The sequence below is a fragment of the Alosa sapidissima genome, chromosome 6, assembly GCF_018492685.1.
Source record: "Alosa sapidissima isolate fAloSap1 chromosome 6, fAloSap1.pri, whole genome shotgun sequence".
NCBI classification, from domain to species: domain Eukaryota; kingdom Metazoa; phylum Chordata; class Actinopteri; order Clupeiformes; family Clupeidae; genus Alosa; species Alosa sapidissima.
The window spans coordinates 33888626-33914027 of record NC_055962.1 but is presented as its reverse complement, the minus strand read 5'-3'; the positions used below and the strand labels follow the sequence as shown (position 1 = coordinate 33914027).

The window sequence follows — 25402 nt, the reverse complement described above, 5'->3', positions numbered from 1 at the left end:
GAAGCATGCAGGCCTGATAGTTTTCAAAGAAACAAACAAACAAAGAAAAAGAAAGAAAGAAAGAAAGAAAGAAAGAAAGAAAGAAAGAAAGAAAGATACTTGTCGACAAGTTATCAACAAAAGATTTTCTCTTTCGGATAGCCTACTGATGTACCAGGAGGTGGCAGCACTGTCACTTCCTCTTGACGGGGCTGTTTGGTTCCTCGTTTGGTCTCCTGGCCCCGTGAGGTTTCACACAGACCGCGGAGTTATTTCGCCTTCAGGAAGCACCACACATTTGACATTAGCCAGCAGAGGGCGTTCACTGACATCTGACGAAAAACAAAAATCGGTCGCGTCTCTTGAGTTCCTCTCACATCCTCACATCCAGCGCAATCTAATGGCGTTGGTCCAACCCTTCGCGCCGAGCGGTTGGTTTTAGGAAGTGCAGAGGGTCTTTCAATTTTGTTACGCACTCAAGACACCCCGGAATAACCAGTCATGTCAACGCGCTGCTGCTGCGCCCTTCTTCTGTAGTGCACAGAGAGGGTAGCCTACACTCATGTTGGTGTCATAACAGGCTGACAGCCGATACCTTCGTTTCAAGGTAAGACTGCTTGTTTAGTCTCCACTCGTTCTCTGTGCCTTTGTGGACATTTATGCGATCATCTGGATTTTGTTTCCCCATGTCGACCTACTGATTTCTTGTCGTAAAGGGCTGGTAAACCAAGCCAGTGTTTCTGTCTGTTTTAGTGTGTTTCTATGAGTTCAGTTGATCTTCATGAGGAAAGACAACATGCGTTTTGTTCTCTGCATACGGGATTGGTGCCTGCCAGTTTGGCAGCATAGCCTAATGCTATTGTGAATACATAATTAACGTGTGACAGAACTGAACGTTTACTTGTCAGTTCCCCGCATAGCCTACTGCATGTTGTAATCGGATTTAGCGTTACAGTTTCTCTATTTAGTCGAACCGAACCGAAGCTCATTTCCATTTCCATAGCCTACAATATGAGGGCCCGCCCCCTATTTGCTGTCAACTGTATTCATTGTAGTCTTTCTGACTATTTGTAGCCTACATAATACCCGGTGGTGTGTAGATAATCTAAGATGATGTTTGGTGATGTGAAAGCATAGGCTATGGAAAAAAGTGGTTTGTTGCAGCTCTCTGCCTCTCTGATGTCACCGTGTTAGCATTTGTCAACCTACTGCAGTTCTCTCACTGCAGGTTCAGATCAAAGTATCGCATTGTAGCGTAGTGTCATCCTGAAACATTGTACATCAGCCATAAGCCGTTTAACTCACCTTTATAATGTAGGCTATTGATTTGACACTGGAGTCTCAAGGGAGGCAGACGCACTGAAATGACTGCAGTTCCGTACACGAGTGGTTTTAGTGCACAAAATGAAAGAGAGTGAGCTCAGCTAAAAGGGTCCTAGGCAGAACAAATTATGTAAACTCCTAGGTCATAGCCGACTCATCTAGGGTTCGCTCATTGCCAAGAGAGTTGTTGAGCTTGGCTTTTCTGTCTCAGCATATTAAATGCCTTTTGCTTGCACTGTGCTGAACTGTTGGGGTCATCATACCTTTTTATGCTGAACCACTGGGAAAGAATGTCTCATGTACAATCCACAAGGTTCTTTGCTGTGCTTATTGGACCCATAGAATTAGTGCTTTCTAAAACCCTAGATGTTTTTCCTCTTTTTCATCTTTATATCAGTCTAAATTGTGCATCCGTTTTTTTTAGTGTCTAATGATTTCAGCATCATCCTACAATGTGAAGATGTGAAGACTCTAATGAACTCTATGAATTATGATCTCTGATGAATTCCCTATACCCAAACAGTAGAGCAGATCTGTGTTCAGTTTGGAAAGAGTCTGTTGGATGGTGATGTTTGGGTGGGGCTCCTCACCTCTTCAACTTGAACCACAAGAGCTGGAAAACCTGTTGGCTTACAGACCCTCTTTAGAGATTCAGGTGCAAGGTGAAGCTGATTGGTCTACTGCTAATGACCTAGATTAGGCCAGGTAAGTCTATAACTGACTGTAAAGACAGTTCTCTCTCTCTTTCACTCCCCTATCTATCTATCTATCTATCTATCTATCTATCTATCTTTTCTCTTTCTTCATTCTTTTTTTTTTTACTTCAAATTCTGTCAAAATGGAGTCAGTTCAGCTCAGTGGAGGAGGTATTTGTATGTGATTGTGTCTAGGAGTTTGCTTTGTGTTGTGGAAGCTAAAACGGCCACTTGAATTCTCAGCAGGCTTAATTGTTTACCCCTACTTCCTTGTCTGGATCCCACCACTTCTTCAAAGCCAGTGGCCAGGGACTCTCACCTTTCTGTGGGTGTGAACATTGCGTGAATAATGAAGATGAAGGAGAGAGTGATGCTTACATCTACGTCTGAAAGATATAGAGATATAGAGTCGAAATGTACAGTCAAGCAGAAGCATGTATTGTGTTCTTGCTTACACACACACACACACACACACACACACACACACACACACACACATGCCTCAGCCTGTTACTGTGCAGCCTAATGTGACTAAATGGAGGAGAATGTTTCTTTCATGAGTGTTGCTGGGATGGTCCAGCGTCCGGAACATTCTGTACCTGCCAACTCCTCTTCTTCCTGTTCCTCTCCTGCTCTCTGTCTCTCGATCTGTCTTCTAAACACATTCCCTCCTCTCCCCTTTCTTCACACTTCTCTCTCTCTCTTTTCCATAGATGTATCCTTCCTCTCACGCTGTCTTCTGTCTCCTGGTCTCCTTCTCTGTCTCCATGTTACATTCTATTATTTACTTTCTCATTCATTCTCTCTCTCCCTCTCTATCTCTCTCTCTCTCTCTCTCTCTCTCTCTCTCACACACACACACACACACACACACACACACACACACACACACACACACACACACACACACACTGCCTTTTCAGGTGCTCTTTATCTGTTTAAGTGAGATTGAGATAAGTAGTGGCAGCATTGGGAGGATACCGGTTCCCAACACTTTGGCAGCTTAACAACTTATGGACAGCCATCCACTCAATATAGGCAAATATAAGACTGACAGACACATATGTATGGCCTTGTAGGGGCCATGTTACACTACAGGACACCTAGACTGAGTGCTAGAAACATGTCACCACATAGTTCTGTCTTATATCACTGATAGTCTGTCCTCTCAGGTATCAGCTTGATGGCACTGGTCTGGTAGAGTCTTAGGTAATCTTTCAAGCTTGGCTCTAATGATCTGGATTGTGTCAGCATTCATAATGGCATGAGACACTGGTTTAGAATCCAGAGTCAGTCATTCCAGGACAAATTAAGTTAATTCAGACAGATACTGGATTCAGACTGGAACTAGAGTAGTAACCAGTGTCGGTTTTCTTGACAGTGAGCTGTTTTGTTGTTCTTTATGCTTTGGCAATACTGTATCTCACCATCATGCTAATAAAGCAACATTGAATTTGTAGGAGCAGTACCTGATTCAGACTGGATTAAGAAAAGTGTTTGGTTCAGACTGGAACTAGAGTTAGACCAGTGTCTCATTCAGACTGGAAATAGTTAGACCAGTGTTTAATTCAGACTGGAACTAGAGTGTCTGATTCAGACTGGAACTAGTTAGACCAGTGTTTAATTCAGACTGGAACTAGTTAGACCAGTGTTTAATTCAGACTGGAACTAGAGTGTCTGATTCAGACTGGAACTAGAGTTAGACCAATGTCTGATTCCAACTGCCTAATGCTGACTGATACATGTGCTGGGAAGCTTAGATTTGGGCGTGCAGGCCGCCAGTGAACAGTGGAACACGGCTAAGCAGCTTAGGACGTCTGTGACCCCGATGCCATAAATAAACAAAAGGGGGGAAAAATGGGCTCCTGCTGTGCTGAGTGTTTGATATCTGTCAATCTTATTCTCCCCCTCTACCCTCCCACTGGTGCGCTCTGCTCTCTCTCTCTCTCTTTCTCTCTCTCTCTCTCTCTCTCTCTCTCTCTCTCTCTCTCTCTCTCTCTCTTTCTCTCTCTCTTTCTCTCTCCGCAGTGTTATTCCTCTCTTCTCTTGTTTCATCTCCACTTGTTTTGCTCTCCCCATCTCTCACTGCCTTCCTATCTGCTTGTCCATCTGTCCTGTTCTTGTCTTTCTCACTCCTTCCATCTCTTTTTCACTCCCAAGGTTATTTTAAGCCCCCTTTAATTAAGGCCAGAACTTTTAGATGATAAAATTCAGAACATTTAAAATGGAGAGTTGCTTGTTAGACAGGATTCACATGAGGCTAAGGTATATGGTTATGTCTGTATACTTTTTTCAGCTGCTTTTTATAGTCTTGAAACAGGTAATTCCATTCATAGCTGTGGTTCAGATCCACAACCTCTTTCTATGATAGAGAACCCTGACTTTCCAACCAAGGAATGTGTTCATATTTCTTTGTCGTGTGTTCTTTGAGAAGCCATGGACATAACGGCTCTGAAGATGTAGGTGCCTAAGGGTTTACAGTAATAGACACTAGATTACAGTAAGGGTTGATCTAAGGCAGGGTTGATCAGTAAGGGTTGATGGCATAGGATATCAAACTATGGGAGTCAGGCCTGAACAGGGACACAGAACCAATGACACTGTAAACCAATTACCTGTCCCAATTACATTGTACTTCCGATTAATTTCTGGCACACACACACACACACATACCATAACATCCAGTAGGTTACCCTTGGGATGCAGTAATGAAATTATTCAATTAAAGACTTCCCTACTGGTAGTGATGCCCAGCAGTAACAATGCATTAAGTTACATGATCTACAGCTCCAATGACCATCAGTGCCAAGATGCTAACAAGCTGTCATCGGGCAGTGGCCAGATATATTGATATATTGTGTTAAATGCTCCAAATGTAAAGCACTTTGAGCTGTGTTATGCGTATGAAAGGTGCTATACAAATAAAGCTTATTAGTAGTATTATTAAGATGCTAACAGCTAGCTATCATTAGTGCCAAAGTGCTAACAGCTAGCTATCATTAGTGCCAAGATGCTAACAGCTAGCTATCATCAGTGCCAAGATGCTAACAGCAGCACACTATGTGTCGGAATGTCAAGTGTATAGCTTCATAATAAAATGATTAATCATGAACCCTTTAATGTTGAATCTATGTGTAATAGATTAGTCAGAAAGGGAGTATTACACTCAGAGATGCTTAGGCCTACTTATCTTAATGGGGAGTACCCGTTCGGTGGGGAACACATAGCCACCCAATACTGCATTTTTTATTAAATCAGGTTGCACTTGCAATCAGTTGCAGAAAATGAGACATGGCTGTGTGACCTCAGGCAAGTTCAGGCAAACAACCCTCCTTGGGTTGCACATTACTAAACAACAGTGACTATGGCTAGTTAATGAAGACTGGAGAATGTCCAAAACTGACTTGACCCAAAAGGCCAGGGGCCATGGGGATGGAGCTTGGAGCGCTCAGGTATTTATGCTGAGCTCTGGCTCTGTCTTCCCCCGAGAGAGAGAGAGAGAGAGAGATGGGCAACAAGCTAATCCTCCTGCTGGACATCCCGGCCAATCCATTCAGGTTGACCCTGCGACCGAGCCTGAAGATTCGCAACACACACACACACACACACACTTACACACACACACACACACACACACACACACACACACACACACACACACACACACACACACACACACACACACACACGTGTGAATGCTCAAACATACGCATAGATATTTCTATTGATATGCAGATTCATGCACACAGCCTTTAATAACGCATAATGTGCCTCATTCATATGCACACACAGACTGCCTTTTTCATGCATACTACACACATTTAAACAAAACACACAGACACACACACACACAGACATACTGCCTTTTTCATGCATACTATAACACACATTAAAAAACAAACACACACACACACATACTGCCTTTTTCATGCATACTACATACACTCATTTACAAAGGCAAAGCATTTATTCAAGCAACCACACACACTCCCACACATATACAAACACACAGAGACATACACTGTTCAACCTAGTGTCCATCGGTTCAGATCCTCACTTGACATCCATCTCCAATTACAGTGAGCTTGTCTTTGCCTCCTGAATGGAAAGCAGATCCCCATGCAAATCCCCCTCATCTCTTCTATTCATGTAATCTGCTAAGTGCTCATAGGCTCATCGCTCAGCTGAGACGAGATGAGAGAGACAGAGAGAGAGAGACACCTTGTTTCCCTTCACCGACAGAGTTTGGCCACAAACAAGCACACCCCAAATCTTCCACCTCCTCCTCCCACTATCTCCTTCCCTCTCTCCTTTCACTGCCTCCAGCTTGTCCATCATCGTTCTCTTCTGCAGCTCTCTCTCTCTCATCAGTTGGGATTTCAGTCATCACGAACGCTGCAATTACTGGAATTCCTGGCACGGAAAGGAGATGTAAACTTGTTTTTGTTCGAATTTGGGGAAACCTCCCACTGCATTGTTGTGTGATGTGGGTGTGTGTTTTTTTGTCTTTTGTAGAACTGTGCCCAGAGGGGTGTGTTTTATGGCCTAGATAGTTCTGCCCAGTCCCTGCAGATCTGCACAGGAAGTTTACTAAGCCTTGGCTCTTTGACTTCCTCTGCTCCTGATTAAGTTGTTGTTGAAAGCAACTCTGCTTGTAAAGGGTTCTGGACAAGACAGGCTACAGGGTGAAGACCCGCTGCATCATTTGCTGCACCAGACAGTGATTTTGTAAGAAGCTCAATCCCATGTTTTCCATCAACAGTAAACAACAATGTATCTTGCGATCTCACTTTCTGTGCGTGACTAATGGGTGTTGAAGCATGTTAGTGGAGGTCAAGCCTCAGACTCCTAGCACTGCTGTTTGCAGATGAATTGAGGGGCAGTGGCCAGTGGCCTCTCTCTGTCCCAATGTTTAAATATGTAGTGGGAAAGGTGTGATAAGCACAAGGGTGTCATAAAAGGCGTGGGCGAGGTATTTTCCTGTCAGCCTGACAAACACACTAGGCACTTGTGTTGTGGGATTTCTTATTTTTTCACAGACAAAGAGTGGGCAGTTTTTTGAAGGCTAGACTTTCTGTAGTTTTGCCAAAAATGTGATCAAAACTGCCTTGCCTATAAAAGTGATGTCAAGGAAGGACTAGCCTTAATGCTGCGTGATAGCATGAAGAGTAGTGACTGACTTTTTCCCTGACGCACTGTAAAGGACATAGGCCAAAACATTTGTTTTTTTACTTGTGTGAGCAGGCTCTGCCACATCCACGTAGGCCATCATTTAATATGTACACCTAACCCAATTATGTAAGTGGAAGAGCGTCCACTTCACTCTCATCTCAACCTTAGATTTAGTGGTCATGGCTCTGATCGTCCATGTCTCTTTCTCCTCCCACAACTCCCTCACTGTGGAAAGCTTGACTGAGATTCTGCAGAATATGTAGGCTTTCTCTCTCTCTCTCTCTCTCTCTCTCTCTCTCTCTCTCTCTCTCTCTCTCTCTCTCTCTCTCTCTCTCTCTCCTTTCATTCACTTGTAAGTACTGACAATTCTCTCTGGGGACAAAGACAATGGCTCTGTGGCACAGTCAGAGTACTTAGCATTATGGACCATCTCATAATATGGACCATATAGTAGTGTGCAAAACAGAGGCCTTCTCTCTCTCTCTCTCTCTCTCTCTCTCTCTCTCTCTCTCTCTCTCTCTCTCTCTCTCTCTCTCTCTTCTTTCATTCACCCCCTCTATTTTCCTTTGCCGTTTACTTTTCCTCCCCGATGACCTTAAATATCACTGTCTGAGGTTTCAGTTATGTAATGGACAGTGCCCTGGGAAAAGATCAGCTTTCTGTGGACCTGAATGAAATGATTGTTTCTCTCTTTCTGACATTTTTTCCCTCTTGTATCAAACACTCTATCTGGCTCCTTAAAGCGATGGTTCGGAGTAATTTCACTCTAGGGTCCTTTGCACCATGACCCCGAGCCAAACCCTCTCCCAGAACCTGTTTTCCCTTGGTCGAACCCTGGTCAAGTAGCGCTGTCAGAAACTAATGACTTTCTGCAGGCGTAATGGAACCAACTTTTATCTCGTAAAAAGGACCCTAGAGTGAAATTACTCCGAACCATCGCTTTACTGTAACTAATTTGTCATATTCTTCTGAAGAGTTGTGAACTCTATTCTTGCCTATATGAAGAGTAGCCACACTCTCCTTTCTCTGTTAACCGGCATTTGGTCAGACAGCCTTCATCAGGGTTCGGCTACCGCTCGTAGCCAACACCTCAGTGTGGGTGTTATTTTATTATTTTATTTTATTTTCCCTTATTTAGGGGGGGTCATATTGAGATAATAGTCTCTTTTTCAAATGGTCCCTGGCCAAGAAAGGCCACACTTAAAAATGTAAATAAAAATAGAGAAACCTCATCTACAAAAAGAGAAGCAGTGGACCAACAACAAACAAACAAACCGTGCACACATAAACAGCAGCAAACACTAGTTAGTACAGACAAAGAACACAAAAAAACAAACAACAAACAGAGCACCCCACATTACCCAACAACATAACATGTTGTATGTCTCCTCTTTTCTTTCTTCACAACTATTGTCTTGCTATTGATATCAGTCGAGGCACCTTGACTTTGTCTTCAGAGGGGAGTCTACCCTGTCTTGTGTCCTTCATCCCAGCACACCTGCTGCCAGGGCAGTGGTCAGAGTAAAGGTGGACTTCAGGAGATATAAACTAGTGAGGCCAGTTCCCTGTCACATGTATGGTTACATTTACATGTATTCGCTTAGCTGACACTTTTGTCCAAAGTGACTTACAAACAGGAGAACAATAGGATACATTAGTGTACCAATAAGTACTGCTTTGCATAAGAAAATAGAATGACTTCAGAGACAAGTGCAGTGTTTCCCACAAAATTCTATTTGTGGTGGTAGGTGACAGGGCGTGTTCACAGTTTTAAACAAATTTGTGCAACATGGTTATGATGCTAACCAGATTTAATCACGATTTAGCCTTAGTCGTTTTCTATGCCAACAACAATCCTTGCAGGATTTTTTGTTTTCTTTAAACGTGCATGCAGGTACATTGAGGGACAGAGATGCAATGAAAGGATTTCATCCAATTTAAAGCAACACCAAAGAACTTTTCCTCTGTCACACACACATTTGTTTATCCAGCACCGGCTTTGCAAATAACAATGTCCACAGACAAGGTAGAACATGTTGCAAGATTTTATGAAAGTATGATGTATTGCGACATCAGATGCAAGTCAAATTTTAGTTTCTTATGTCTCATTCCATCGAACTACAGATCCGCTACCCGATCCGGCAAACTTACATAGTGCGGTTATAGTCGATAGAGGGCTGCGGAGCGAATGCAGAAAGTGCCATTCACCCTGTTATGAGTTGATGAACCACTGAAACCACTGAAAAATTTTGGAAACATTATTTTAAGGTACAAAAAACTGTTTGGTGTTGCTTTAAGTAGTACAACACAACATAGAAAATCATTGTGTGGTTGTCAATGCTGATATTGTGGTGGGCCGCCACAAATAAGTCAATGTATGGGAAACACTGAATAGTGAAAAGTAAAGGGATGTCGGTAGACAGCCTGATCCTAGACTTATTGAGAACTTCCATGAAAATATCCACTGAAAAAAATAAAATTAGTTTCTAGATTTCAGGACTAAGATATACATGTATACGAAAACTCTACGGTAAGTAGAGTTGGTGTATTAGGTGTGTTAGGGCCATAGACTGTATACATTAGGGTTAGAACAGAGGACATAATTTAATAACATACTCCACAGAGGCACTTCTCATGGTATAGTGCCCTTGGATACGCAGACTTAATGGGTGGGATTGTGAGGGTGCAGCTCCCAGGGCCAATGGTTTAGGGATGCTGGTGATGTTACCACCTGAGCCTTCAAACTCAATTTAGGGGTAAGACGACACAAAAAAGTTTCAACATCTGAACAGTATTTGTGAACTAGTGGGTACTTGTTTAAAGCTGATTCTCTTATCATTGTGTGTGTGTGTGTGTTTGTGAGAGAGAGATAGTGTGAGAGAGAGTGTGTGTGTGTGTGATGGGGATCTGTGATGATCACCCATGTTATCCTCGTAATGGAATCTCCACTACATCCAAAAGTCATCCTTTAATGCCGCACCCTCTGTTTCCCATTCAGTGAACCGTGTGTGTGTGTGTGTGTGTGTGTGCGTGCGTGTGTGTGTGTGTGTGTGCACAGGCACGGGCACGCTTTCTCTGGTGTAATCTCATGAAAGTCATGCCCTGGTTACGTGATCAGAATCACAGCACAGTTAGCTTCTCCCAAGCCCTGCCTAACAGCACAGTTAGCTTCTCCCAAGCCCTGCCTAACAGCACAGAGAAGCGGAGGAGGAGAGGAGAACCATATAATGCTAATGCTAATCTGTGTACTTTATAGAAGAATAAGAAAGGGCCATTTTGTAAGAGGGGTAGGTGTCTGACTTTTGTGTGGACAGTGTGTGTGTGCAGTATTTCCCACAGAATTAAATTCTATTTGTGGTGGTAGGTGACGTTGGTGTTCACAGTTTTGAACAAATTTGCACAACGAGGTTATGATGCTAACCGGATTTAATCACGATTTAGCAGTCGTCTTCTATGCCAACATATAGATTCTGTGCATGCAGGTTCATTGAGAGACAGAGACACAGAGACAGAGGAGAGGCTGTGCAAAGGGCACACATAGCTCTACAATGACAGGATCCAATTTCATCCAATTTAAGTAGTACAATATAGGAAATCATTGTGTGGTGGTCAGTGTTGATATTGTGGTGGGCCGCCACAAATAAGTCAATGTATGGGAAACACTGGTGTGTGTGTGTGTGTGTGTGTGTGTGTGTGTGATGATGAGAGGGCGAAAATATCCTCTCACGGCTTCTGATCCTGTTAAGTGCTGACAAATCCCTCAGTGGTAATGACCCAGCAGCAGTTGCTGATTTAAGTGTCCATTCACAATCTGACATGGCCGAAACAAATGACATCCACACAGCAGTTTTCAAACTCAATTTCCCCTCTCTCTCACACACACACACACACACACACACACACACACACACACACAGAGTAACATAGAGTGACAGTCTTATTGGCCTTAACCTACATAGAGTATAAATAGAGATCACGTAAGCTGTGGTATGGTATTATGCAACATTTCTGCCGTCTATTTATATGTGATGTTATTGAAATGAAAGTGCAGGCAAAGGGCTGAGGAGGGCCTGTGGTTCCTCTAAGCTTGTCAGCGAGCGAGAGAGCGAGAAAGAGAGAGAGAGTGTGAGAAAGAGAGAGAGCGAGAGTGGTTGAAAAAGAGAGAGAGTAAGAAAGAGAGAGAGAGCGAGAGTGGTTGAAAAAGAGAGAGAAAGAGAAAGAGAGAGTAAGAAAGAGAGAGAGAGTGAGAGAGTGGTTGAGAAAGAGAGAGGGAGGGAGGTCTATCAGGGAGAGAAGGGGAGATGTGTGCATAATGAAGGGCTGCTATCTGCAGTGACGCACGGGTGCACGCTCATACTCTTGCCAGGGCTAATTTAAGCAACCTCCTTCATGAGAGGGCATCCAGGTGTGTCTGTCTGTGTCTCTGTGTGTGCATGTGTGAGAGGGAGTGCGGAACACACACACACACACAGACACACACACACATCAGGGCTCTACAGTGCGCCCATTTCAAATGATGGCGTGCGAGTACAAAAAAATATTTAGGCGCACTGGTGCGAATGACTTCTATCCATGTCAATGTTTGTCTACAAAATACACCGCAACATTAAGAAACATTACTGGTGCAAACCATAGAATCACGTCGCGAATGCAGCATAAAAACTACACCTCCCATCAACGTTAGCAGTTTCGCGTTGTGACTCGCTAGTAGTCGCTTCTATCAAATTCAAGAGCACGCAGAAAAAGTGGAAAGTTAGACTAGCCAGCCAAGATGCAAATATTGAAGAACTTAGTTCTTATATCCACCGAATTCATCGGATATCGGAGGAACAGGATAAGATTCTGAGAATGCAGTGAGAGAAGAAAAGGTAACCTAGCATGCCTTTTAGCCCAGTTGACGTATTGGCTGCAATATGCAAAATATAGCTGTAGCGAACAGGCACAAAAGCTTCCCATAATACTCCCATTTTATTCAAAGGTAGTACGCTACTGACAACTCCTGGCTTCCACGCATGCTTGTTTGTTTACACCGAATACAAGCTGAAGTGCAAAACGAAAGTAGGCCTAACGTTTGCCTACTGCCCCCATCAATGCAGATATTTCAAATAAAAAGTAAAAGTATAAAAAATATATATATATCCTTGATTAGCCTATGTTGGGTTTTGTGGAAGAGAAACTGGAATGTTTTATTAGTAGTATTAGGCAGTATGCAGTCAGATAGGTCACCATGGGCATATTTGGATTAGCTACAGATGGATTCACAAATAAATAAATTAGCCTACATTTGGCAGGATACTTGATATACAGGCTAAATGCAAATATGGCAATGTATTATACTATTTTACATTAACAAAATGTAGGAAAATAGAACAGACTGAAAATAAAGTAGGCACTGATCTTTAAAATCCTATTTCCTATAGCCTAAATGTTGTCAGTCATTCTTAATATTCGCAATTGGTGCACTGGCATGTTTAAGTGTTAGCTGCAGTGTAATGTTAGATTATGTTTAAGTTAAGTACAGAACTGACTGTGCGCCCAAATGTTTGTCTGTGCTCCTAAATTTTTTAACTTGGGCGCACAAGTGCTCCTGGAAATTTGTTTTAGTGTAGAGCCCTGCACACAGTCTGATGCCCTAGCTCCACCAGCTATGCTGGTTCCACCTGCCCAGCTTCTGTTCCAGCTGTGAGGTGCAGTGAGTTGGAAACGAAGAGACACGTCTGGGTATGTCTGGCCAGTGAAAATCCTACCATTTTCTCTCTGTCTCATTTCATACTAGTCTTTATCCTCTCTCACTCCCTCTTTTTTTCTCTCTCTCTCTCTCTCCCTCTTTTTATCTTTTTTTTTGCTCTCGCTCACTCACATAGATGTTGCACATGTTCAGTTCCAGATGTTGCATCCTGGTTGATGCACGTGTGCAATGGAGGTCTAAATGCAGCAGAAGAGGTGTGGTCAGCACTTTAGAGAACACAGCAGGACCACCATGTTTAAAGATGTCCATTCTTCAGTCTCTGCCCATCTGAAGCTTCTTAAACGTCACACAGTTTCATTGCACAAACACACACGGGGGAATTAATACACCTCTGCGATGAGTTCCTATGTGTCACAGAAGGGAGGTGGAGGTGGAGGTGGAGATGGCCAGTTTGACTTCTCTGCCTTACTTGTGAAGCATGTTGGTCAACTCCTGTTGTTTTGAAATGTGCTATACAAATAAAATGACTTGACTTGAAAAGCAAACAAACATATTCTTCCTTTGCCAGATTTGTTTGTTGTTTCGAACAGCATTGTTCAATTCTGGTTTGTTTGTTGTTCCTACTTTGTGTGTGTGTGTGTGTGTGTGTGTGTGTGTGTGTGTGTGTGTGTGTGTGTGTGTGTGTGTGTTTGCGCAAGTGTGTTTTTATCTTGTGTGTGTGTGTATGTGTGTGTATGTGTGTTAGCCTGAGTTGTTGGTTGTCTGTGAGAGGATGCACTCTGTTAGGAAGTCTAGCATCTCTATTAGTGTGTGTTTGTGTGTTTGTGTGTGTGTGTCTTAGCCTGAGTTGTGGGTTGTCTGTGAGAGGATGCACTCTGTTGGGAAGTCTACCATCTCTATTAGTGTGTGTGTGTGTGTGTGTGTGTTCGTGTTCATGCATGTGTGTGTGTGTGTGTGTGTTAGCCTGAGTTGTGGGTTGTCTGTGAGAGGATGCACTCTGTTGGGAAGTTTACCATCTCTATTAGTGTGTACTGTGAGACGCAAGTACTGTGCGTCTCAGAGGACACAGCTGGGATGTCTGAATGGCCTATCACTAAAAGCAGCCTCCCACAGAAGCAGATTCTTACATCATTATTTAATGGGCCATGCCGGAATATCGGCAGACTGTTTGTGCATCTGGTGGTAATTCCGAGCTTGGTTTTCTATTTTTAACTCGCGCAATTCATATGCCTCCGTGGATAAAATCCTTTGCTTGTTCAGGGTAGATCATCTGTGTGTGTGTGTGTGTGTGTGTGTGTGTGTGTGTGTGTGTGTGTGTGTGTGTGTGTTCCACTCTGATGGGCTTTTCGTCTATCAGCAGTCTAATGAGATTTATGTGTGCTAACACCATTCAGACAGCACAAACTCCCCATCTCTCAGACATACAGTACATCCATTCATAATGCTGCAACACACGCAAACACTTAACTCACTTTAACACATTTTGTCTATGAAATTTACTGTAGTATGCCACAGTTTGATATATGTAATGTTGGTATTGATATTCATAAATCACTTGTGAAATTGATGTATTATTGACCCTTGCTCCTCATACAAAGGAAGGCCATGTTTCCCTCGACTTATCAGTCCTTACTCAGTTCTGCCCCCTTGTGGTTGTGTTTCAGTATGAGTGTTTATTTTTCTCTGTAATGGTCTCAATCTAGTGCTTAATGGGGAGACCACTGTAAGCTTACTCACATTTGCATTATGTAATTGTTTTTGTTTTGAAATGAGCTCAAAAGCTTATGATTATGTCGACATGAATTTCCCCAAAGTCTTGTCTCTGAGCCATGACCAATGAATAGCCTGACAGAACCCCTTCTGAATCTAGTCAGACAGCCTCAGCTTCCACAAGGTATATTAAAATCATAATATACTCAAAGTTAGTGATCGGACGTCAACCATGTCAATCAATAAGATTACCAGTGATTTTTGGACCAGAACAGAGAAGGAGGGAGAGAGGTTATTTCTCAAATCTGTGGCAAGATTTTGCTGAGGTTGTAGGTCTTGCATGACGTAGACTTATTAATTAATTATGAATTTCATGAATTATACCAAGAAAGTACATTTAGGCGACGTGCCAAATGATGAAAATGAAGTACAATTGTCCGCTTTTAGTCCTTGACCCCTCCTTCCTCAGTGTGTGACTGACCAGTGTTGTCATCCGCAGGCGCCGTGAGTGACTGAGCACCATGACAACCGACACCATGGCGATGGAGCCCACCGCGAGGGCGGAGGACATCAGCAGCAGAGAGCTGTCGCTGGAGCCGCTGCAGTCCTGCAAGCTGTGCCTGGGGGAGTTCACCCCCGAACACATGACCGCCCTCACACACTGCCACTGCGTCTTCTGCACGGTGGTGAGCATAGACACACACACACACACACACATACACACACACACAGAGGTGCATAGATATGCAGACACACACACATGCAGAGACACAAACACATGTATTCAGACATACATTCACATTCACACACAAACACACACACACACACACACACATATAGAGAGATACACACACATATTCATACACACACACCCATGCTGTATACACATATGCAGAGAGAGACACACTCTCATGCACACACCCACAAGTTTTCTTTTACTGTATTATTTGTAGTCTGTAGTAGAGGACACCTCCTCACTAAAGTTGGCTCTCTCTCTTCGACATGGCTTGCTTCCAGACTCAGATTAATGTGTGTGGGTGTTTCATGTTCCGTGTTCCAAGTTCCATATTCTATTAAATCCCAGAGTTCCATTCTGGAGAACAGAACCAATGATCCACAGTATCTCCCTAGAGTTCTCGTTTGTATCATACATAATAATTGCACAGCTAGATGGCATGCTGTGTTCATACATACTGTAGATGCTTTTGTGATGGTAATCAGTGGCACACCCAAAACCCTTACAGCACAGAGCCTATGTACGTCATGACTCAACCCAGATGTGTAGAGGCTGTGTGTAGAGTCACACAGCCTGTGACCCCACTGGTCTCCCTCCAGCCAGGCTGATTAGGGGGATGATGATGATGCTGTTCCCTGTCCCACTGCAGGCGTTGGTTCTCTGAGTGAATGGAAGAGTCCTGGGAGGGAGGGAGGTTAAAGTCCTGGCGTCTGTGTAAATTAACATATGGCGAGAACATTCCAGTGGCAGAGGGTTATGTCAGATGCTTTCACAACTCTAAAAGATCCCTACTTTCCTCCAAAAGTTTTTTTCATCTACTTACAACTAGTGTTGTCTTGCTACTCACTTTGTAAAATGTTTCATTTCAAAGTCTGAACTACCACACTATGCACAGACCGGTGGTGTAGTCTACGTGATACGCAGGACTATGCAGTATACCCAATTGAAAAGCATCACCATCTCAGTATACCCACTAAAAATAGGCAAGGATTTGTATTAACATTTTGGGTTGATCACAGTATACCCACTACAGTTAACAAGACTACATCACAGTATACCCACAACAGCTATCTAGACTAGACCACTGGCACAGACCTATGTTGTGTTGCAACCTAAAACCAGCTCAGGAAAGTCAGAAACACTGAAGGTGTCCTCTTAAGCTCCTGCATACCTGCACATTATCGTCTTTCTTTATTCATGTTGTAGAGGGGCAGCCGTGGTACTGGTTAGGGCTCCGGGCTTGTAACTGAAGGGTTGCTGGTTCGATCCCCGACCCAGTAGGAAAAATGTGGGCGGGGGAAGTGGTTGAGCACTGATCTTCCATGCCCACATCCACGGCTGAAGTGCCCTTGAGCAAGGCCCCTAACCCATCACTCCTCACTAATTCACAGGATCAAAAGAGTATACTTATACTTACTTACTTTTATTAATCCAACTGAGGGGGTCTATCTAGTGGTTTTATTCACCATCTTCCTCCTGTGTGTTGTGTTGTCTGTGCTGCCCCAGTGTCTGAAGCAGTATGTGGAGCTCCTGATCAAAGAGGGCCTGCAGACGGACATCGGCTGCCCGGACTCGGCCTGTCCGCAGCAGGGACTCCTGACAGAGAGCGAGGTGAACACTTTTACTGAACATGGAACGTTGTTTGAATGTTTTATCGCAGTCCACAACGCTGACATGAAAAACAATATTTTATTTTTTGAAGGTGTGGTTGATTGAATTATGTATTGTCACTGTATATTGTTTTTTTTTTTTGTTTTTTTTTTTAAAGGACATTTTTTTTGGGGCTTTTATGCCTTTTAATGCAACAGGATAGTGGAGAGTGACAGGAAATGAGTAAGAGAGAGAGAGTGGGGGTGGGATCTGGAAAGGACCACGGGGCGGGAATCGATCCCGGGTCGCCGGCGTATGGTGCAGGTGCCCCAGCCAGTTGCGCCACGGCTGTCACTGTATATTGTTGAGGCCTGTCAGATTGGGTTTCGGTTTAGATTGGGTTTCAGTTTAGTGAGAGTTGTTTGAGCTCACCGGCCAGGTGAGGTCAGTACTAATGTGTCCACTGCTCTCTCTCTCCCCAGGTGGAGCTCCTGGTGCCTTCAGAAGTGCTACAGCGGTATCAGCGGCTTCGCTTTGAAAGAGGTGAGCAGCCCATGCATCCAGGTGTCATGAGTAGACTATGTACTATACTCTAGACCATGGGTCGCCAAACTAAGGCCCGCGGGCCGACTCAGGCCCGCCACCCCCCTTTGACTGCCCCCCCAGCCCCTCTGCCCCCCACTACTTGAACCGGCCCTATGAGGCAATCCCCAAAAGTCGTCATGGCCTATTTTTTAAAATTGCTTTTTGGAAAATAATAACATGTCTGCATCTAGTATTTTGTTGTTTTTTGTCTGCAGTGACAGAAAACTCATGCGCACAGAACTGTCAGTGTTCAGGACCGCAAAATGGCTAGTGTTAAACGAAAACTTGATAGAGAGTGCAGAGTTTTCAAAGAACAGTGGACCAACAATTATTTTTTGTTCAGTGTAAGGACTGTGCAGTTTGTATTATATGTAAAGAAAGTGTGGCAGTTTTCAAAGAATATAATCTGCGTCGCCACCACGAAACCCGCCACATCTAGTATGCTAGCTTGCGAGGGTAAGCAAGAGAAGACAGGATTCGAAGGATGAAAGGCGGACTGGCTGCACAACAGAATATATTCCTTCGCCAAACTCCGGTCAACCAGGCTGCTGTCCGAGCTAGCTATAAGGTAGCTCACCTACTAGCTATCCTTGGAAAGCCGTTTACTGATGGGGACTTTGTTAAAGAATGCATGCGGATGACACACCTAGTATGGTTGCCAGGACTCAAGTGTTGATATAGTAGTGGGGATAGCTGTGCCAGGCTAGTAATCTCTACTACACAATTTTGGTCTAGGTCATACAATTCTATGTTATATAGCTGACCCCCCCCATCACAGTCAGGAACGATAATGTGGCCCCCCCAGAGTTAAAAGTTTGGTGACCCCTGGTGACCCCTGCTCTAGACCACTAGGGGATGGTGGTAATGTAGCTGGGCTAGCATGCAGTAGCCTGAAAAGTCATGAGTTTGATTCCCGGCTGCCAGCATTGTGCTCTAGAGCGAGGCACTTAACCCCGAGTTGCTTCAGGGAAACTGGCCCTGCAGTGAACTAACATCTGTAAGTAGCTTTGGATAAAAAAGCATTAACCTAATAAATAAATAAAAGATGTAAACCCACAAGATGGATGAGCATGCATTAACACACCACACGTGGGGCAATCACACATAGGCTACCAGAAGGAAGTCCACACAAACACACACAGCAACACAAACACACACACCAGGGGCGGTGGTAGTGTAGTGGTTAAGGAGCTGGGCTAGTGTGCAGTAGCCTGAAAGTTGTCGGTTCAATTCCCGGCTTCCACCGTTGTGCCCTTGAGCAAGGCACTTAACCCCAAGTTGCTCCGGGACAATGTGATCCCTTGTAATATAGCTGACATATGTAAGTCACTTTGGTCAAGAAGTGTCTGCTAAATGTAATGTAATGTAATGTAATGTAATGACATATGTAAGTCACTTTGGTCAAGAAGTGTCTGCTAAATGTAATGTAAGGTAATGTAATGTAAGGTAATGTAATGTAATGTAATGTAATGTAAGATGACACAGGCAAGTGCATAAGACTAAAGTGGCTCTGGGGTCATTCAGGGCTCTGTGAGCAAGTCTCTTAGGCCCCCGTTTAGATGCTCTCGCTCATCCCTCTCACCACGGCCCAACGGTTCCCAAAATAGCCTCAGCACCAGAGGGATGCTGCTGCTGACAGCACATCAGAGTCCTCTTATCCAGCACAGGCTTTCTAGAAAGATCTGAGATTGTATTTGTTTTTCTTTTATGGTCTTATGTTATTGTGTGTTATGTCGTATGTAACAATAGCTTTGGCAACACTGTTCCCAATACAGTCATGGTAATAAAGCAACTTGAATTTGAATTTGAATTTGATCTCTTAACCAGCACAGGCTTTCTAGAAACATCTCTCCCTCTGTGTGCACTGGCACTGTTTCTCTGAGAGACAGAGAGAGAAAGAGAGAAAGAGAGAGAGAGAGAGACACCAGCAACACACTGGAAGATGAGGCATTTAGTCTAATGAATTATGTGTGGTGTCACATTTGTATAAAGATCTGTGTGTGTGTGTGTGAGAGAGAGGAATTTATATAACAGAGCAGAAGATGAAGCATGTAGTCTAATGAAGTCACATTTGTAGAAAGATCTGTGAAGTATGTGTGGTGTCACATTTGTAGAAAGATCTGTATGTGTGTGAGAGAAAGGAAGTTCATATGACAGGGTGGAAGATGAGGCATGTAGTCTAATGAATTATGTGTGGTGTCACATTTGTAGAAGCATCTCTGTGTGAGAGAGGCAAACTGTCATATAACGAGCAAGAAGATGAGGTGCTAAGCCCAATGAATGACGTGGGGTCTGTCGCATTTGACTAATATTAGGGCCTCCCACAGGGTCTCAGAGACCAGACCAGGCTGTCAGGGAAACGGATGCAGTCCAGCCGGTGTCCTCACCAAAGGGGTCATCCGAGCTATTTTTAGCCTCGCCGAGCGTCTTAAAAATAGAATTGAGAGGAACGGCAGCGTGCGCTGAGAGAGGGAGAGAGAAAGAGACACTCATTATATTGATTCCTCATCTCATAACTGCATAGGTTGTTTTTATTTTTTTAGTAAATCCGTCTCTCAAGACTAACAATAGTATATTGATGTGTCTTAGAAGCAACCATTAAAAGCTGGTGTTCTCCATGCCATCCTTTTCCATGATCTAGGCTTGTACAATCTTAAATAGGAGTGAATTATTTATAATCTGGAGCAAAGCATTGTCCAAGAAAGGGAGAGCAGTCTTCAGAAGATGGGTAGGAATAGGATCTAGTAGACTAGTTGTAGATTTTGATGAAGAGATTGTGGAAGTGAGGTCTAATATGTCGATAGGTGTAAATGAATTCAACGTTGTTCGTCTCATCTGTGATTCAATTATGTTTTCGCTACCGTTCAGCAATGGAGTATGAATATTTGGTGAGACTGATTGGTTATTAATCTTATCTCTAATTGTTTCAATTTTGTCATTTTGTCAAGTTCATGAAGTCGTTACTGTTTAGGCAAATAGGGATAGATTCGGTTACTTCGGTGTGGCTCTTCGTCAGGCGGGAGATTGTGGTAAAGAGAAATTTTGTACTATTTTTGTTTTCTTCGATCAGCGAGGAATAGTAGGTTGACTTAGCTTCGTTGAGTGCTTTTTTGTAGGTGATAAGGCTATCTTTCCATGCTTGGCGAGAAACTTCCAAGTTAGTGGTACGCCTTTTTTTTTTCAAGTTTACGCGCTGTTTGTTTGAGGGTTTTTGTCTGTGTGGTATACAATGGAGCACGCCTTACTTGTTTTCTTATTCTCTTTTTGAGTGGTGCTACTGAATCAAGGGTTGAGCCAAATGAGTTCATCACATTATCAGTTAACAAGTCGACCTAGAAGAATGAAGAAATACATTCCCATGTACAGTATACCTTGCCCCTGTGCATTAATTTCATAGCTGATGAAATTTTACAAAATCAATGTATACACCTTGGTTAATAGGCGGGGGAATTGCGGCATTTTTTTGGGTATATCATCTCCGTGTTGCTGTGCTGCAGAGGTGCTGCTGGATCCCTGGCGGACGTGGTGCCCGTCCTCCTCGTGCCAGGCCGTGTGCCAGCTTCAGAAGGATGGCGCGCAGGACGTGCCCTCCGTGCAGCGTGTGCGCTGCCTCGTCTGCAGCACCGAATTCTGCTCGGCCTGCCGGACCCAGTGGCACCAGGACCAGCCGTGCCAGGAGAGCGGGCTGATCACCAGCCTCCTACCGGGGGATATCAGGTACAGGGACCTGCTATGCTAAGTTTGAAGTTAGTATGAAGTTTGCCTTCAACCTTACTCGCATTGCCACTGTTCCAACTTGTCTACTTGGTTCTCCATAGATATATGACTAAAAAGTTCAAATTCAAAACAATTTAATGCAAATTAACAGTGTATTATTCCTGAAAACAGACCCTAGCTCCCTAGGTATTTTTTTAATGACATTTTACGTTTTTCACCAAACTGTTAAGACAACTCTCTGCCTGGTGTTTATCTCCCATCAGCCCCTTCTGTAAGATTGAGGATGAGGACGCCCCCATCAAGCGCTGCCCCAGGTGTAAGGTGTACATCGAGAGGGATGAAGGCTGCGCGCAGATGATGTGCAAAAGCTGTAAGCACGCCTTCTGCTGGTACTGCCTGGAATCACTGGATGTGAGCATTACCATCAGCTTCTCTGACAAAAAAGGGTTACACTTGACAGTATCGACATAAGAGTGACAGGACACTGTCATGAACGTGTGATAAACAAGTCATAAACGTTTATGACATAACGCTTCTGTTATTAAGTGTCACTCGGTTTTTGTCATAACAAGTTAGGGTTAGGGTTAGGGTCAGAGTTAGGTGAGGGGAGGTTAGGATTAGGATTAGGGTTCATGTGTCATGACAGTGTCATGTGTTCATGACAGTATCATGTCACTCTTATGTCAATACTGTCAAGTAAAGTGTTACCAAAAAAAGTTTGTTCAAAAAACTGTGGAACAAACTGTGCAACTGTCCATATATTTTCAGGACGACTTCCTCCTGATCCATTATGACAAAGGGCCGTGCCGGAACAAGCTTGGCCACTCTAGAGCTTCCGTCATCTGGCATCGCACTCAGGTATACATGGGAACATCCATATGAATATTATGCATAATCATACTCATATCTTTATATACTGTTATCAACAGCGATTGAAAACAAGTCTGAGCTATGCTTAGTTGGATTATATTTGCAATGTGTATGGTAAATGCTGCCCCCTGTGGTGATAAAGGAAATAGGTGGCTCACAGCCAGAAGTACTCAAGTGATTTATATTGATCCTATGAAGTGTATTATTTTTTTAACATAACTCAACTTTTTCATAGACTCATATCTATTGGTTTGCCCTGTTACTGAGAATGTCACTTATTCTAATAATATACTGTATCTACTACACTTATTCTAATAATATACTGTATCTACTACACTTACTGCAATACATGTAATATACTGTTTCTACTGCACTTACTCTAATAATATACTGTATTTACTGCACTTACTCTAATAATATACTGTATGTTATACCTTTTTTCTGTCCTCCATTGTCTGTGTCATCTCTCCTCCTCTGTCTGCTTCTCCCACACATTCCTGTTATCTCTCCTTCCTTTCTCTTCTGCTCATGCCCTGATCTCTCTATGTCTCTCTCTCTCTCTCCCTCTCTCTGTCCTTTCTCTCTCTCTCGTTCACAGGTGGTGGGGATATTTGCTGGCTTCGGTTTGCTGCTGCTGGTTGCCTCCCCTTTCCTGCTCTTGGCCACGCCCTTCGTGTTGTGCTGCAAGTGCAGGTGTCGCCGTGGCGACGACGACCCGCTGCCCACTTAATGGGTCACAGGTCACCATTTAGGTCAAAGGTCACATCAGGACCGCCTCCGCACCTCTTGAAACCGCCGGAACCGAGCTCCACCAAGAGCGGACTGCGACCAGCGCCGCAAACCGACAGGAAGCAGGAAGTCCCATTTCCTGTGCAGCTTGGTGGTTACCGTAGTTAACAGCCTCTCTCCTCTATAGAAGCTGATTTTGATGGAAGGAGGGACCACAGAGAGATGGAGGGAGGGAGAGAAAGAGAAAGAGAAAGAGAGAAAAGTTGTAAGGGAAGTAAAGCATGTAGCAAAGAATTATGTCCTTGTAAAGGGGGTGTTTTGCTTCAAATTCTCAAATTGTTTTAAATTCTCTTTTCTGTTATTCTCTTCTAAGTCCACTAAAGAGACGTTTATGTGCTCCACCCAAAAAGGAGGAAAGTAATTTGTTTAGTCTTTTCATCGTGTTAGTATTTGGTATGTAGGAGTTTTTTTCTCCCTTTTGTGGAATTGCGGTCATCCCAAACAACTTCCTCATTATTATCCCAGCATCTACACTCATGGTTTTGTGCAATGTATTTTCCACACACAGGTCTCATGCTCATTTCATGCTGGTGAGGTATGAGTGTATCAGTGGGTAGCAGGCAATATGTTTGCAAATGCCAAAGCAGAACTTACCTCCAGGCCTGTTCACAGGCCACCAATTCACCTCCAGTCTGCCATCCCCAGTCTTCTGTCATGAGGTCAAGATGTGGCCAATCCACTTTCCTTTTTTAGTTTATTAGTATTAGTCAATCTGCTGGTCAGGAAGGGTGATTCAGAGGTGCAATACCCAAAACACCTCCCAGTAGCAACCAGACCGGCTCCTCTAGACGTTACACGAAATGGCCTGTATGTTTGAACCACTGATCTTCTTCGTCTTCTATGTCCTACTGCCAGTGCTCCTCACTGAGGTTAAGGTGGCAAATTACATGATGATATGGCTCACTCAAGCAACAAAGCAGTGCTATATTTGTCCACTAGGGGTCAGTCTTATAGCTTTGTGGCCTGATGCCTGTATTATGATTGGTGGTGACAGGACTGAGCATAACCTTTCTAGGTGCATCAGATCTGTAGTGTAAGAGGGAGCTATTGAACCAGATCCTGAAAAAAATACTGAATTATCTACCTAAGTAGATGCAGGACAAACAAGAAGAGGCATGTAGCAGCAGAATATTATTAAGTTAGACAGGTAAGAAGAATATTATTGCCACAAGACATTTTAAATGAAAGAATTACATTTCATGATGAGCTACCTGTACAGACTCTGGTCTGTATAGTGTCTTTTAAGAATATTAATGTAACTGATTACAGATTACATTCATTTCTCAGCAGGTAGATCAGATTGCAATTGTATTGTTTTAAGCCTGGTCAAATAGCCACCAATAGCCGATATTACAACTAAGGTTATGTTACTTGACTTGGTCATTTGTGCTAACTGTGGCAGGTAAAGCAGATGTTATAATTTCATTACTTTCACCGGCCAATATATCTGTTCTAAGATGTGATACACTAGAAAGGATAGCTTTTAAAAAATAAGTCATCACTTTGGATTATTATCATAAGGCTTATATCAGTAGATGCCAGGTAGGACGGGAATGTTATAGAGTTCAGAAAAAGTTTCAGTTGTAGTGTTTTTCATTGTTTGCTCAGAAACTATGACCTGTTCTGGATTTATATGAGTTTCAAGGTCTGGGGGTTAACAGGGTCCAAGAGGTGCCTAATGAGCTTCTTTTTCAGCTTCACCAGTAAGGTTAGAATCATATATTTGCCAAATCTGAGGTAATGGCCAAGTTGTGCAATTCTCAGAGATTCTAAGATTTTCTTTCTTTTTGCTTTCTTTGAACAGCTGTTGTTTATTAAACAGAGGAGTACTGTTTATTGAGTGAAACCTCAATCTGTATTTGTATTAGATCACACATTATTGGCCTGTTTTCTATTTTGTAATTTACATTACTGTATCCTTGACCCAGATAAGATATATGAATGGTTTGGAGATGGTACACAATGCTGATGTACTCTTTCAGAAGGTTTTTGTCTTGTAAGGTTCCTTCTGTTTGTGGAATAAAAAAAGTTGAGCATTCGCTTTTACCTTTTTTCTTGTATATTTCAGTAGTTTTACCTTAAACAAGTTTGATAGACACACAGATACTTGGTAGTTATTTGTACATCATCTTTTTAATGATTTTTAAGGCTGAACCTGAACATATTAAAACAATACTGTGTTTTCCTTGCATGACCTACATCTAATATGCGCTTCGGACTTGTAACCGGAGGGTTGCCGATTCAAACCCCGACCAGTAGGCACGGCTGAAGTGCCCTTGAGCAAGGCACCTAACCCCTCACTGCTCCCCTCACTGATTGTGGACTTGAATCCTCTAGACTAACCCCTCACTGATTGTGGACTTGAATCCTCTAGAAGTAACCTACATTTCAGATGTTACTTTAATAACATGGCAAAATCAATGTCCTAATTCAATAAGAAATATCCAAAGCACAGACATAGGTGTGTCAGCTCATTGTCCCCACACATGTACATGTGCATGGATTCATTTGGAAGACTCGTTTTGACAGCTTTATATACATGAGGGA

At 43.2% G+C, this 25402-nt stretch overlaps 1 protein-coding gene across 1 annotated transcript; it reads left to right on the top strand.

The window, feature by feature from the left end:
* Window positions 1–303: 303 nt before the first annotated feature.
* Window positions 304–24901, top strand: rnf144ab (ring finger protein 144ab). Its single transcript, XM_042095751.1, has 8 exons — window positions 304–586; window positions 15068–15254; window positions 16811–16915; window positions 17377–17437; window positions 20977–21196; window positions 21460–21607; window positions 21965–22054; window positions 22665–24901. Exons 2-8 carry the CDS (start codon window positions 15090–15092, stop codon window positions 22794–22796), a joined length of 921 nt encoding a protein of 306 aa, XP_041951685.1. The 5' UTR covers window positions 304–586; window positions 15068–15089; the 3' UTR covers window positions 22797–24901.
* Window positions 24902–25402: the final 501 nt, after the last annotated feature.

Excerpts from the sequence above, each read along its gene's own strand:
- rnf144ab (XM_042095751.1), top strand. The coding sequence starts at position 15,090 with ATGACAACCGACACCATGGCGATGGAGCCCACCGCGAGGGCGGAGGAC. Across the intron at positions 21,608-21,964 it reads ACTGCCTGGAATCACTGGAT|GACGACTTCCTCCTGATCCA; the intron begins GTGAGCATTACC and ends ATATATTTTCAG. Across the intron at positions 22,055-22,664 it reads TCATCTGGCATCGCACTCAG|GTGGTGGGGATATTTGCTGG; the intron begins GTATACATGGGA and ends TCTCGTTCACAG.